General features: G+C 37.9%; 1 protein-coding gene across 1 annotated transcript; it reads left to right on the forward strand.

The window, feature by feature from the left end:
* The first annotated feature begins 328 nt into the window (after positions 1-328).
* LOC129248144 (endothelial lipase) lies at positions 329-4457 on the forward strand. The gene is made up of 6 exons (XM_054887588.1): positions 329-405; positions 459-570; positions 636-1024; positions 1087-1272; positions 3932-4097; positions 4163-4457. Exons 1-6 carry the CDS (start codon positions 363-365, stop codon positions 4422-4424), a joined length of 1158 nt encoding a protein of 385 aa, XP_054743563.1. The 5' UTR covers positions 329-362; the 3' UTR covers positions 4425-4457.
* The last annotated feature ends 11276 nt before the right edge of the window (positions 4458-15733 follow it).

Consider the following 15733-nt stretch of genomic DNA (forward strand, 5'->3'; position numbering starts at 1 on the left):
AAATACAACAATAGACCCGCATTTCAATTCGTTGACATCCGTATCGAAATCAAGTTGACAGTGAGCTACTTAAATTTCTCCATTGGGGGTATCATTGGCATGTGGGAGATTTAACCAGTCCAAGGGGATAACTCAGACAAATAGAAAGTAAGAGCAGTATAGCAACTTTGTGATAGAAAGTTTACTTATAAATACAGTATTTCGACATGAGCGCACTCATTTGAATTTCTAAACTCTCTTTTAAATTTTGAGATTACAAAAATTAAGACACTCGTATTGAACCTATAACTTACTAGACAACAAACTCTGCCTGGCATTTCGAAAACGACTGCACTCGTTAGCGGTTCTTGTTTCACGGTAAAATGCGTCTTGTCAACGCATTCTTAACATTTTTATTAAGCAAAAGTAATAGTGGTAAAACACTTAATTTCAAATTAATAAATAAAATATATTTCTAGTTAACGTAAATCTGACGTGGGCCAACCCCATACAGGGTATTTTCGATCCAAATTGTTTTGTTGTGAATAGTGATTGTCCGAACGAGAATGTTACCTTCTGGTTATATACCAAGTGAGTGCAAAGTAACTGGAAAAAAATTATCTAAAGACCTCCAGTGATTTTAACACATTTTCCAGAGCTACAGCTGATAAGCCCGTGCAACTGGATCCACTCAACTTGAAGCAAACCGATTTTCCCATACGCCAACCAGTCAAAATACTTATCCACGGATATACAGGACATCGTGACTTTGCGCCCAATACTTACATCAGACCAGTGCTGCTACAACGTGAGGATGTTTACGTAATCTCATCTGACTATGGACCTTTAGTGCGCGAGCCTTGCTATTTTTCGGCTGTGGAAAATCTTCCTCAGGCTAGTCGCTGCCTGGCGCAGTTGATTAATAATCTTGTATCACAAGACATTGTGAGAAATGAGGATATACATGTCATCGGCTTTAGCCTAGGTGCGCAAGTGGCTGGTCAAACGGCGAATTATTTAACGAAGAAATTACCCCACATAACTGGTGAGAATACGAGAATATCCAATGAAGTGAGTGTCTATGAGTCAGGCATTACTTTCTTTTAGGGTTGGATCCGGCGAAACCTTTGTTCATTACAGTTGGAAATGATCGCAGGTTGAGCAAAGATGATGCGGATTTTGTAGATGTTATACATACAGATGTCATGGGACGTGGTCTGATGTATCCCATGGGTCATATTGACTTCTATCCAAATTTCGGTTATGTGCAACCTGGTTGTGAAGTGGAAGCAGGTAAGTAACACCGAGAAATGGGAAACCCGGATAACTCTGTTTGTTCGAACTCTTCTATCACTAGACTATTGCCACTACCACGCTTTAGTTGCTCCATATTTTGCACATTTTTCATTAGCCTGGACTTCAAATTACATCCCAAAATCCATATTTTCTTTCAATGCCACATATGCTGCATGACGGTTTTCTATGTAAGTTGTGTGCCAAGCACATCCTCTACAGCACTTCCCTCGTAATAATTATGGTACGGATTAAAACGGCCGACACAAAATTTTGAATGATATAGAATTTTTCCAAAGATTTTGACTCACTAAACTCCAACTTTAAAGTCCGAAAATACCACTATTGGTTGTATTTGAGTTCATATATATAACCATGAAATATTTTTTTCATATTCAATATTTGATGGTTTCAGTATCTGATTGTGCGACCCTTTCACTTTTAAATTAATTTTTAAACGTAAAAAATATATATTTGTCTCTAAGATATCGTCTGTTAAACGAGAAGAATATCATCATGTTACATAAAAGTAGAAACGTGACTTACTTGAGCTAATATGAGACTAGATTAAAAAATTTGCAGCTTAGTTCTAGTTGCCAACGGTCAACCAAATTTATCGACCTGTGCTATGGTAGTATTTCTTTTGCTTGCGTAACATTCTTTCGCTGTGTCCTCTTAGTAACCGTATCCCATATACAAGCATTTAGGAATAGTCCGCCAGGAAGGCTGCCTCATTTGCTAAAATTTCGAGAAGGTAATACCCAGAGTGGCATAGTTGAAATCATTTCGTGTCTCGTTATTTCATTCGCCTAGCAAATATGCTGCGGTTCTCTGTTCGCTTATGCATTTGCTGGAAGCGCACACATCCAACTTAAGGTAAATTTTAGTTAAAAACCTAGCGCATTCCTTTCTAAGAGTTATGATGCCTTTCGACAATAATAAACATTGTGCCTTAATGAACATCGGAAAGACATGTGGCGTGATGTGTGACGTGATGTGTGACGCAGATATCTACCGGTTGCCTCAATGATATTATTAGATTCCTACAAAGCAAACGTATACTCTTAAGTAAGTAAGAGTAATACTAAAAAACTTCTACGACTGGTACTCGTATTAGTTTACTCTTTAATCTGAGAAACCCTCTTCAAAGTTAAAAAACAGCATCGCTCTCGAGATCTATTCTCACCCATCGATGCGAGCTAAAGCGTCAAATGAAATAACCGTGTTAATGCTCTCCTGTTAAATAAATCGATATAAAGTGGGTCTTAGGTCACCTCACTAAATAAGTAGTACACCGAAGTCTAAAATTTGGGGGAATTTTCTAATTTTAAAAGAATCACAAAGAACTTCTTGCAGTGTTTGAAGTTCCCAAAAGAAAAGGAAGAGTCGATAGATTAGCCCGTGATATATGTACATACAAGTCTTTGATTGCGAATTCAGGCATGCCCGTTGCTTCTTATTTTTGCCATACTTTTTGAACACACCCCGTACAATGCCACTGAATAAAAATATTTTAGCCTTACTAACTCGAAGAATTTACACATAGCCCTCATTTGCTGCAAAAGTGTCATAATTCAAAAATTAAAATATCGAGAAAAACGGCTTCAAAATTTTCAATTTACTATAGCTGTATGCGTATAAATAAGCATACGTTGGCAACACTGAAAAAGCCATTTGTTTCGAAACATTTAATGAATTGGTAATGAATATCAGAGAAGAGAGTTGGCAGCATTTAATATAGTGAGTTATACCAGCTTTATGCAGCTTTGTTGTTGCTTTCACATGCAAATTGTTCGTCAAGCGCGCAGAGAAATGGCGAATCGAATACGGCTTATGCCTCCCTAAGTAAAAGTAAAGGACATTATCATGAACATATCGCATAAAAGAAAATCTGGTGCTCATTTCCGCCCATTTTTCTAAAAAAAAATGTTTTTTTTTTTGTTTTGTGCATTATGACACTCCTGCAGAAAATGGAGGATATAAACCCCTTATATAAAAATATTTCATTACTGAAGCCGTGCACTTTCTCGTATTGTTCTCCAGCTCGCTGTTGCATTCGCACTTCCTGGACGATTTGTGCCTTTAGATGCAGCTCATTTGCTAAGCATCAAGGCAAAAAGTAAATAATGAGTTGGATAAACGGCGTGTTTGAAAATACTGAGTAATAATTTTTTGTAAAGTAATAGAAGTTGGCCCGAGAGTAGGCTCTTGGCATTACTCTAATAAAATTGTGCTCTAACACATTGAATCTCAAATGGCAGTGAATGAGCGTCGTTGGTAGAAAACTGAGCATCGAAGAAATGTTGTATTAAAAACTCCGTTTTTATTTGGAATACACCACATAAGGTCCTTGGCTACAGTTTAAAAGAAAATACCTGAAATTGCCATCTCCACTTGTCACAATTGGCACCTTACCATCTTCGGTGAATACAGAAAAATTTGCATTCCCCAGGGAAGCAGTCTTCATTTTCTTCTTTAATGTCGATGCTTAAACTACACAGCCTACTGAAGGAGCGCGTCATACCACTATCTGGAATCTTTTATTTTAGCACAATTTGTAAAACTATTCACATCACCTGATATTTAGTACAATTTTGAATCACATACTTCGCCCCCATTCCATTCAACCCACCTAAAACGTAATTCTCTTTTTACTTAGAGCCCGGTAGCTGCAACCACGACCGCGCGCCACGCTTTTATGCGGAATCAATCAATTCAAAGCATGAGTTCTGGAGTAGCCAATGTCCAAATTGGCTTTATTTTGTTCTGAATTTATGCAATGTGAACTCCAATGATGCCATGATGGGTTATTATGTTGACAAAAGGTAGCGAATCAGTCAACTATATACATTCCAAGAAATTTAAATAATTCTAATAAAAACATTTGCAGCCTCAGCGGTCAATACTTCCTGAAGACATCAAACTCCACCCCATTCGCGCTTGGTCGGAATAATGAAAAAGTATCGGAGGTACAATCGAATTGGCGGGAAAACTACGATCTTGACATGCTGAGCGAAGAAGCATGCAATCAACTACTGCTGTGCCGTTTCTTAAGATATGGAACAGAGAATGCCATGATATTGGACTCAGTAGCAGATGAAGTGGGCTTTAAAAAGAAAATGGAAGTAATTAATGACAAAAACTCTTATTAAAAACTTAAGGCATATGTGCTTGTCTAGTGCTTGTATTTATAAAAATTAGCAATTTAAAAATAAATTATTCTCGAGTTACCATGTGTACTTTTTTTAATTAACTCTGAATTTTGGATTGAAAGCCTAAGCTTTCGACAATGCGTACGAGAAGTGTTCAATGTATTCACCGGTAAGGCGGATAATTTTAATCTGGTAACCCTCAGTCAAAGAACATCGTATTGACTGACGCGGCAATGTTGAAGAAAATCGGACACCGCGCTGAGATTGAATTCTCTCCAAAATAAGAACAAAATCAATAGACTACTCGCAAAGAATGGTGGCTGATTATGATTATTTTGCACCCACATTATCCACAATTTAAAAGTAATGAAGTGAGTTTAAAGATGGAAGGAGAGTATTGAAGATCACCCTAACTCAGGTGGCTCCGTTACCGCCGCTGCAGAAGAAAATGAGGAAAAAGTTGATACATTTGTGCAGAAGGACAACCGAAAAAAGGATGATAAATTACAAGGTTTGGCTATACGAAGTAAAATTGTGAGTGTAACTTCGGCTGCCAGGTCATCGGGGACTCCGCTCATTTCACACGTATTCACACTCTCGTCCAATCAGTCGTTGTTCAAACAGCAACGAAGTAACATGAACGAAGGCTGCGTTGTCTTTTTTCGTATGTACGTATATATGCTTTTTCGTATCAATACAATCTCAATTTTTCATAAATAAATCAATGTGATAGCCCCGATTCCTTCAAAATCGCTGAGAGCCAGTTAACTGTGCGATGCTGGCCACGCCTCTGCACTCTGTACATCGTGCAGAATACCATGCATACCATTCTTTATGATCATTTTAATCTCTCATAAGTGAGTGCAGCGAGTGATTGGACCAGTGTGTGAATACATATGAAATGATTATGCAGAATTCGGTTGCCGAGTACCCTGTGACGTGGCAAAATTTTCTTTTTCGCCACAGTTACTGAGCAAATCTTTTTAATCTACCATCATTGGGTAGTTGGAGCTTTGTGAAATATGAGTTCTACACTATGTAGAAGTAAGTAGACTTAATTTAAAGCAGCAATTACCGAAATTGGCAGCCGCCGTAGCCAAATGGATTGGTGCGTGACTACTGTTCGGAGTACGTAGGCTCGAGTCTCCGTGCATGAAACACCAAAATGAAGAAAAAAGTTTTTCTAATAGCAGTCGTCCCTCGGCAGGCAATGGCAATCCTCCGAGTGTATGTCTGCTATGAAAAAACTCCTCCGTTCAGAGTCAGCTTAAAACTATAGGTCCCTCTATGTTGGAACAACATTCAAGACAAATTGAAGGAGGAGCTCGGCCAAACACCCAAAGACGGAGTAAGCTCCGCTTCACACAGCGCGTGTTTCGAAGACCGCCTCATGAGATTGTGTTTGTTTTCTGTTGCTAAATTTGAAAAAAATATGTTCGTAGAAAAAATGTTCTGACCATGAAGAACTCAAGGCGGGCATAAACGCATATGTTTCGGACAATCAGGAAGGAGGGAAGATATTTTGAGAGAGAATGGAAAAACTGATGTCAAGATATTTGTAAGAAATGTGTTAAGGTTGCGGGGGATTATATAAAAAAATAAAAATATATTGAATTTATATTTATATTTTCATTTAAGGTCCTTCGTAGCTCTCTCAATCGTGAATTGAAATATGAACTGAAAACTGTACTACTTTTGCATAATAAACTGCTATTATGTAAAGTTTACGTCTACTCAAAGGGATCTTAAGTTCTACTTGAATAGCTCTTTCAGTCCCTCGCTAAACAATAAAACAATAAAAGTGAAAAAAAAAATAATAAGTATTGTATATATAAAGGGCCTTTCAAAGGACGCGCCTAGATGTTATTTTAAAATAAAACATGCAAAAATGTATATTCTTTTAGGTTTCATTATTTTTTATTCTAAATACTGCTCTTAACAATTACACATATGTGGAAAATTATATCATTAAAGTCTGCTATGAGCACGTCTATAGGTAGAATCCCCCAAACAGTCGGTTCATCAATGCATAATTGTTGAGAACGTTAAGGTATCGAAGTTGAAGATTGTTCAGCAACACTTTGTGCTACAGCAGCAATATTCTCAACAGAACGTTCAGTTTTTCTTCTACCAGTCCTACCTCTATCCTCGACGAATTTTGCAATATGTACAGAATTGTCTACTTGCCAAATGTTAAAGATGGCATAAAGAAGGAGTTCTGTATATCTAGGAATTATTCATTACTGGCATCTAGGCGTCACTTTTGAAACATCCTTTTCATGTATGTGCGGATACTTTCTTGACACGTTGAAATAAGAGTATTTTTGGTTTTAAATATTTTGAAGTAGTTCTTCTTTTAATATTTATTCATTATGGTAGCCATGAATTTCTAAATACCATTAGTAAAGAAGCCAAAAATTCGAAAATTTGTTTTATCGAGAAAATCAAAAAAAAAAAAACATTTTTTCAAAATATATTTCATAACTTTCAATTGTTCTCTTCGAATAAAAAATCACCGCCAAGAAATATAATTTAAGTTACAGACAAGAAATGCAAGCAGAGAAGCAATGGAATACGTAAAGGACAAAGACTCTCATTACTCAAAATAATTTTTTAATTAGTAAGTTATTTAAAAAAACTTAATTATTAATTTTTTTTCTGTGTTCTCTTTAATTTGGTTTACTTGCCGATTAGTCAGTTTTATTGCTTTTCGTAGGCCTGCATTCACGCCATAAATTATGCCTTCTCTTGATTTGAATAGCCCTCCTTATGGTACAGGTTGACTTGAACCTTTAAGATATTATTAATTAATACCGTAGTAGAACTCTCTCTGAAGGTGAGAGTGGCATGAACAACAACGGTGGCAATGGTGGAACCTCTAGGTACAGCTGGTATATTGCTAGTCGGATAGTGACAAGGGAATCGATAAGGTTTTCCTTATCTTCCTTTGAAAACTTTAAGTCCCCTGGACCTGACGGAATATATCCAGTAATGCTTAAAAAAGGAGGAGACAGGCTGATTGAGGCCCTGAAAAGGATCTTCACAGCCTGTCTTGCATTTGGTTATATACCATCCCAATGGCGACGCGTAAGAGTAGTATTTATTCCGAAACCAGGAAAAGATGACTATTCCCTAGCAAAAAGTTTTAGACCAATCAGTTTGACATCGTTCATGTTGGAAAGTCTGGAACGAGTGGTGGAGAAACATATTCGAGTGGGGGTATTGCCGAGAAGTCCACTTAGTAGAAATCAACACGCTTACCAGAGTGGAAAATCATGTGAATCAGCCTTACACGATCTTGTTAGCAAGATTGAAGCTGGGCTGGAAGCTGACGAATACACAATGGGCGTGTTCGTGGACATTGAGGGGGCTTTTGATAATGCCACTTTCGGCTCGATATGTTCTTCTGCCGAACGACACGGAGTTAATCAAGCCATTATAAAATGGATATACTCCATGCTCTCTGAGAGGCTGTTAACCGCTGGTGGGAGCGATGACGAGCAAATCACAGTCAGGGCCAAGCAAGGATGTCCCCAAGGGGGTGTACTTTCTCCGCTGCTGTGGTGCTTCGTCGTAGACTCCCTATTAGTGGAGATGCAGGAACTCGGCTTTCATGTCCAAGCATATGCGGACGACGTCTGTGCGCTAACATCGGATAAATCCTTAAGGAGGCTTTGCACGAAAGTGCAGAGGATTCTTGACAAAATCGATGATTGGTGCATGAGACAAGGTCTTTCCGTTAATCCGAACAAAACAACCATAGTCTTGTTTACGAGAAAACGGAAATTGGATGGACTCAGTCTTCCAACACTGAAAGGTGTGACACTTGGTCTTTCCAACGAAGTTAAATATCTAGGAGTAATTTTGGATAAGAAGCTGACTTGGGAGACACACGTTTCACTGAAGGTGAATCGTGCATTGAAGATTTTTCAGCAATGCCGTAGAGCCTTTGGCAAAACTTGGGGTCTGAAACCTGCTGTGGTCCTATGGATATACACGGCACTTATCAGACCAATCATCACTTACGCTTCTGTGGTCTGGTGGCGACGGAGCATGGTTAAGTCCACAATCCGGGAACTATACAGGCTGCAAAGAAGTGTATGTTTATGCATCACGGGTGCCATGAGTACAACCTCTGGAGATGCCCTAAATGCTATGCTCGATTTGCTCCCCCTGGATCTTAAGATACAACAGGAAGCAATAAAAGCAATGTGCAGACTCCATAAATATGGTCTCTGGCACGAAGATGGAACTTCGGGACACAGAGAAATCTTTAAGTTGCTGTCAGAGCAGTGTCCACTGTTTTTGGCACCTAAAGATGACCTGATACCCACAGTTTCATTCGGAAGGAAATTTGATGTCAGATTTCCATTGCGTGAGCAATGGAGCAATCCAGGAGGCATGCAGGGAGGTTTGACGGATATTTTCTTTACCGATGGGTCCAAGACTGAAATAGGGTCTGGAGCCGGATGGTACTTAAACGATAGTAATAAGTATCACTACGCTATGGGGGGAATGGCAACTGTTTTCCAAACAGAAGTTTTTGCCATCCTAAAAGTAGCCGAATGGATAATCGAGAGGAGATGGAGCGGGAAACAGATTGGAGTCTTCAGTGACAGTCAAGCTGCATTGAAGGCCCTGGAGAACGCGAAGCAAACCTCAAAGATTGTTCAAGAATGTAAGAAGAAGCTTAATTCTGTCGCAAGACAAAACAGGCTTGTACTTATATGGGTTCCGGGACACTCCGGTGTTCAAGGAAACGAAATTGCCGACGAATTGGCCAACCGTGGATCAGCGGTGCCCCCACAGGGGCCAGAGCCAATAATCGGAATCAGTCCCGCAGGAATCAAGAACTGGATCAACAATTATGTAGGCAATCTACATAAAGAGCGATGGTCCGGTCTAGAACGCTGCAGAACTGCAAAGTGTTTTGTGACAAGTCCGAACAGAAAACTGTCAAACTTTCTACTAAAACTTAGAAGGAAAGACATTCGGTTGATGGTCGGCATCATTACAGGACACAACCCATGGGGTCAGCATATGACCACCATTGGAATCATCGAGGACCCGGTATGCCTGTCATGCTTGGAGGAGGCGGATAGCACTGAGCACTTTCTCTGTGAGTGTCCTGCCTTTGCTAGAGCGCGACTACGGGTATTGGGTTCCGATGTCATGGGAATGGGTAATATTCGTTCTCTAAAACTGGAGGATATTTACAGATTTGCCAAAGAATCTGGAAAATTCTCACAGGACTAACTATCTCTATCTCTGTCTCTATTCTTTCCTATCTCTGATACTTTTCTCCCTCCCTCCTTGACTATCTACCCCCTTTCCAGAGCTTTAAATACAATGGGCTTTTTAGCCTGAGTGTTTTAGGAGCCACCAAATCACCTGGTGCTCCTTGGCTCGACCTTTTCAAATTCAAATTCAAATTCAATTAATACCGTTATTTCAAGATATCATTATCTCTTTGGCATTTGCATAAAAATCTTAAAAAGCTCATTACTAAACTAATTTTGCACTTGAATTGTTGAAAAAACTTAAGAATTATCAATTTAACATAAAAAAGATTTATTTTTGTATTCCCTCCAATGTTTTCGGCTTCCTTGTTCAAGTGCGTTTAAACGAAAATGTACTTATTCTTAGTATATGATATTTAAAAAGCAAAGATTTAAATACAACAACAATAGACGTTAGTTTGACAAACGAATACGAATATGCGGCACGTAATGATTTGAATTCACCAATGCATTCCACTCTCGTAAAATCCAGTCGCAAATTGCGGAAAATAATCGCACGAAAATGTTTACGGAATAATTCAATTTTTTAGCCGAGACGAATTTTGCATTTATGATAAAATATGTCAAACTTTCCAATGGAAACGTCAGTTGGTATCTGACAACACTAGAAGTGCCCAGGATTAGAAATATGAACAGCTGAGCAAGTTATCGATATGGTAAGCAAAGTGCCTTGCTCACTAAAAACTTTTATTTTTAAATTTCAATAAATGTAAAACATCCATTGAAATGCATGCAATACATACACATAAGTAAGGAGATTAACCAGTTGAATGACCCTTTTCAAAAAAAAAATTAAATTATTTTGCACATAATATGAATATTAACTGCAAAAAATTATGCTGCAACCTGTATTGCATAGCGAATCACACTCACTTTTTAAGCTGAAAAAATTCGCTATATCGTACAAGGCTCTTTTTAATTGGTTTGAATTATCGCGACTGCACTGTAGTTGCCTTTTGAAATTAATAATAGGAGCAAATTAATCGAAAACTTCGTTATTTGAATTTAATTAGAAAATTATACGAGGAAAATTTCTCATTTCGCGAACGCACCCATAAATCTCCTACACGTTTTTCACTGAATGTTTCAAGTGGCACTGCTAGGGGTTTTTCCAAAGTGTGTTTTGACAAGTGCTGGTGTGTACTCGCATCAGTTAAGCTGAAAATATAATTAAATAAAATAGTTTTAATTGTAAATATGCATAGCGTACTCGGCTGACGTAGCCGAATGTGTTGGCGCTTACCATTCGGAATTCACAAAGAGAACGTTGGTTCGAATCTCGGTGAAACCAAAATTGATAAAAACATTTTTCTAATAGCGGTCGCCCCTAGGCAGGCAATGGCAAACCTCCGAGTGTATTTCTGCCATGAAAAAGCTCCTCATAAAAATATCTGCCATTCGGAGTCGGCTTGAAACTGTAGGCCCCTCCATTTGTGGAACAACATCAAGACGCACACCACAAATAGGAGGAGGAGGTCCCCGGGCCTAACATATAGATGACACTAGTTTTACTGCATTCACCTTTCTTTCAGTTCGTCCTTCAGTACTAACCTTAAAAAGACGGCTGTTCGAAGCTCATGATGTTCTATTCATAGTTCGTGAGTTATTGTGCTAAGAGAGACGATACTTTTGTTATTTTCAAAACAATGAATCTAAAATAAATTAATGTTTTGATTTTACATTACTTTTTGATGATAAAATACGGCTCAAGCGGAGGAATAACTTGAAAAGTGTTATGGGGGCTCCGCTTCATCAAAAACAACAATAAAAATATGGTTTACTGTACAGTAGATGCCCAAATGGGGCGGTAACACCAGAAAACATCAAAAAAATCCACAAAAATTACCGAAAAGTGAAATTTCGTGAGTTAGCTGATATCGTAAAGATATCAAAAGAACTTTCTGGCTTTATATTGCTTAAACATTTGACTATGGGAAAGCTCTGTTCGAAGTGGGTGCCGCGTTTGCTCGCCAGATTTGGTTCCTAGCGACTACTGGTTGTTCGCAAACCTAAACAAATGCTCGCCGATAAGAAATTTCGTTCGCTGAAACTGTGGGCTATTTTGAGGCAAAAGATAAATCGTTCTACAAAAGTAGGATTGTTCTTGACGGAAATTACGTTGATGCATAAAGTCTTTGTTAAGTTTGGGTATTTTCAGCCCATGTGTTATTATTTTTAATATCAAGAGAACTAATCGCGCCAACTGTAACATATTCTTAAGAATATTTGATTTGATACTATAATGCAAAAAGTAATTGACGATAATGGCAAAATCGTCATCTTGAGAACGGTTACTTCTCGGACTATGACGGTGGCCGCCGTAGTCGAAAGGGTTGATGCGTGACTACCTAAAGGCCTTTCCAATAAGAAGTGTTATTTTGATATTCAAAGAAAAATGTTATTTTTTAATATAAATGATCGGATGTTTATTTCATTATAAAGAGGACGGTATATTAATAGTGCAAAATAACATCAGGCCAATGACCACCACGACTACGCTTACAGGACAATATCCTTTTCATGAAATTTTCCATAACCGAATTGCAAAGTGGCTGCCCTATGTCCTCGATAGCTTCACGAATTCCATCTTTGAGGTCTTGAATCGACCCTGGGCTATTTGTGTAGACCTTCTCTTTCACGTGGTTCCAAAGAAAAAAGTCCCAAGGTGTTCACTCACAAGATCTCGGTGGCCAATTGCGATCACTTCTTCGAGAGACAACACGGTCCGGAAACTTTTCCCGTAAAAGATCAATGGTTTCGTTGCTTGTGTGGCACGTAGCACCGTCTTGTTGAAAATAAACGTTATCCAGATCAATACCATCCAATTCCGGCCATAAAAAATCGTTAATCATCTCTATCGCTATTCAAAATAACACCTGTTATTGGAAAACCCTTTACTATTCGGAAGTGCACGGGTTCAAAGTGTGGGAAAGAAAAGAAATAGATAGAAGATATTATAGGTAGACCAAAAGATATTTTGCCCCTCGGTAGCCCATCGACAAACAATGGCAAATCTCCATCTCCTCATAAAAATACATTTGTCATTCGGAGTTGGCATAAAACTGTAGATCCCTCCATTTATGTTTCAATTACATTATTCAAGTCACCTCCCTACCTGACAGAGAAGTTGGTACTAGTAAGGTCTCGCAAACACAACAAATTCATCGTTCCAACATTTAATTACCGAGCGTCATATAGATTATTTTTCATTAACGCTGTTAAAGTGTGGAACTCATTACCCGACACTGTGAAGGCTGGACTTAACAGATTTAACTACAGGGCACAAGTTCATAACTACTTTATAAGTGTTTGATTTCATTGAATTAGGGCCTTAAGGGGGGAACCGGTTTAGATCGATTAAAAAATCGATTTTTTTTATTGCATAAATCGTTAGTATAACTACTCAAGAATATGTGGTAAAAATTTTAAAGCGAAATTCGCATTATTCCCGATTCTATGAGCACTTAAGTGACTGCCCGTCGGTTCCGCACCGTAGCGCGCGTTAGTTAGAACGACGTTTTTCTCGAAACTACTTTTATTCAACTGGTGGGCATTCTAGCTTAAAAAGTTATGGACCAATCGTTCTAAAATTTTTCGGGATTTTTTCTTTATTAAATTGTAATCTATAAGAACCTATAATAATTCTGGGATTATATTATTATTTAAAATATGGGTTGTTAAGCAAAATAGATGAAAAAATATGGTATAAAAAAACAACTTTGTGTTCAAGCGCCTCAAAAGCATGCAATTTTCAATATTTTTTTACCACGATTAGGTTCATATTCTTAGGAAATATGATGTTAATAAAAAAAATTGCTGTTGATTTCAGAGAAAAATTGCAACTTCAGGAATTCTCACCAGCAAGACACTCGGATGGCGATCGTCCATGGACAGCACGCTCTAACGCCACTATCTCCAGCGGAAATAGCTTCAAAAAAATTTAAAAGTGTACCTAAAAATATAAATAAAATGTCCTCTAAGCTACAACAACTTCTGATTATTCCTTCTTTGTTTAAAAAATTCTCACCAAAATTTTGGCCTCCTAAACCGGTTTCCCCCCTTAAATTTCTCTCTATATTCTCTAATTACCACGTTTTGTTTTTTCTTCTCTAAATCCTTCTTTTCTTTCCCTACTACCAAAGCCTAGTCCTCTTATTATTGTAGTTAAGTTAAATATAATGGATTGACATAAGCTTTCACATAAGCTTTTCAAAGTTTCAAAAATGGTTCGGCGTGCCAAAATTTAAAAATTAAATTTAAAAATTGAACTTAACAACAAGCACAAAAAATTACTGGCTTATGTATTACGACCCCGTAACTGCAACTGTAGCATTTTTTCTATAAAATCCAGCACTTCGGTTAACTTCACTTGATGAAATTTACGTTATCCAACGAACAAAACTCACCGTTTTTGAAGTTGCGATTGAAGCAACGCTCATCGGAAAGTTCGAGCAGATAAGACGCAACTCACCTACTAAAATTGGTGAACCACTTACATCACTTCCGCTCTAGTATCACCATCATGTAGCTTTCGGCGTCTTCTTACCTTTCTTTTCAATCGTTCGTATGTTTTGGTAGAGCTAAGAAACTTTGGTACTGTCCATGCGAAGTTAATACAGGTATTTTTGAAAATATTGGTCTAGCAGTACTCGCGTACAATGCGCTGGATCCTGCATAGAATAGTTATCCAGAATGTTTCTGGTGCTCTATCGTCTTTGTTAGCCATCATCCATATCTCTGCTCCATATGAAAGGGCGGGTATGATAAGAGACTTGTAGTCCGTATGCACTGCAGCAAATACTTTCAGAGCTTGAGCATCTGAACCCATTTACATGATATTTTCTAATCAGAGAATCCACTGTATTTTAAATTGTATCTTTATTTGAATTTTCCTTTCAAGCAGAAAACCACAGAAATATTGACAAAGTGATAATACTGAAGTTTGAATGATAAAATAATGATCCACAACCTACAAACCTCTCACACCTTGAGAACTTTAATGTGTTACATTGGCCTTAATCCATATTTAACTGAGTATGCAAATACAACAAAAGACCTGCATTTCAATTCGTTGACAACCGCATTTCGGGTTGACAGTGAGCTACTTAAATTTCTACATTCGAGGTATCATTGGCATGTGGGCGGTTTAACCAGTTCGAGGGAAAAACTCAAATAAATATGCAGTCGTAAAGCAATTAGCAAAGCAATAGAAAGTTTAATAATGAATTAAATTAAAGTATTTTCTCTACGTATTATTAAACACTACGAGTATTATATAATTTTGATATCTGAAAAGATGCTCTTAGTGAATCTATTAAGATGTCCGTCATCAGACTTTGCCTGGTATTTGGGAACCGATTGCACTTGTGCAAAAGTTAAAATGCGACTCCTAGAAGTAATAGTGGTAAAAAAAATTACCATTGACTATTGTGGCGTGCGTCTTGATGTTGTTTCACAAATGGAGGGATCTATAGCTTCAAGCCGACTCCGAATGGCAGATATTTTTATGAGGAGCTTTTTCATGGCAGAAATACACTCGGATGTTTGCCATTGCATGCCGAGGAGCGACCGCTATTAGAAAAATTGTTTCTTAATTTTGGTGTTTCACCGAGATTCGAACCTACGTTCTCTCTGTGAATTCCGAATGGTGGTCACGCACCAACCCATTCGGCTACGGCGGCCGCAAATTAAATAACTCTAATAAAAAAACAATTGTAGCCTCACCGGTCTATATCGCCTGACGACTTCAAACTCCACGCCAATCGTGCTAGAAAAAATACGATCTTCATATGTTGAGGAAGAACCATTCGACCAATTATTGTTGCACCGTTCCTTAAGATATGGAACAAGGAATGGAATTGAATGCCTCAGTAGCAGATGTGAGGCAAATATGAGGTAGTCTTTAAGAAACAAATGGAAATAAGTAATAACAAAAAATCTTACTAGGAACTTAAAACTCAAGCACTTGTGTAAATGTTTATAGCAATTAGCCTATTAAACAATAAAATA

Source organism: Anastrepha obliqua, chromosome 5 (assembly GCF_027943255.1).
Source record: "Anastrepha obliqua isolate idAnaObli1 chromosome 5, idAnaObli1_1.0, whole genome shotgun sequence".
Lineage (NCBI taxonomy): Eukaryota > Metazoa > Arthropoda > Insecta > Diptera > Tephritidae > Anastrepha > Anastrepha obliqua.

What these genes read in the sequence shown, in the direction of transcription:
- LOC129248144 (XM_054887588.1), top strand. Translation starts at nt 363, where the DNA reads ATGCGTCTTGTCAACGCATTCTTAACATTTTTATTAAGCAAAA. An exon ending in ACCTTCTGGTTATATACCAA is followed by an intron (nt 571 to 635) that starts GTGAGTGCAAAG and finishes CACATTTTCCAG; the next exon opens with AGCTACAGCTGATAAGCCCG. An exon ending in GAAATTACCCCACATAACTG is followed by an intron (nt 1,025 to 1,086) that starts GTGAGAATACGA and finishes ACTTTCTTTTAG; the next exon opens with GGTTGGATCCGGCGAAACCT.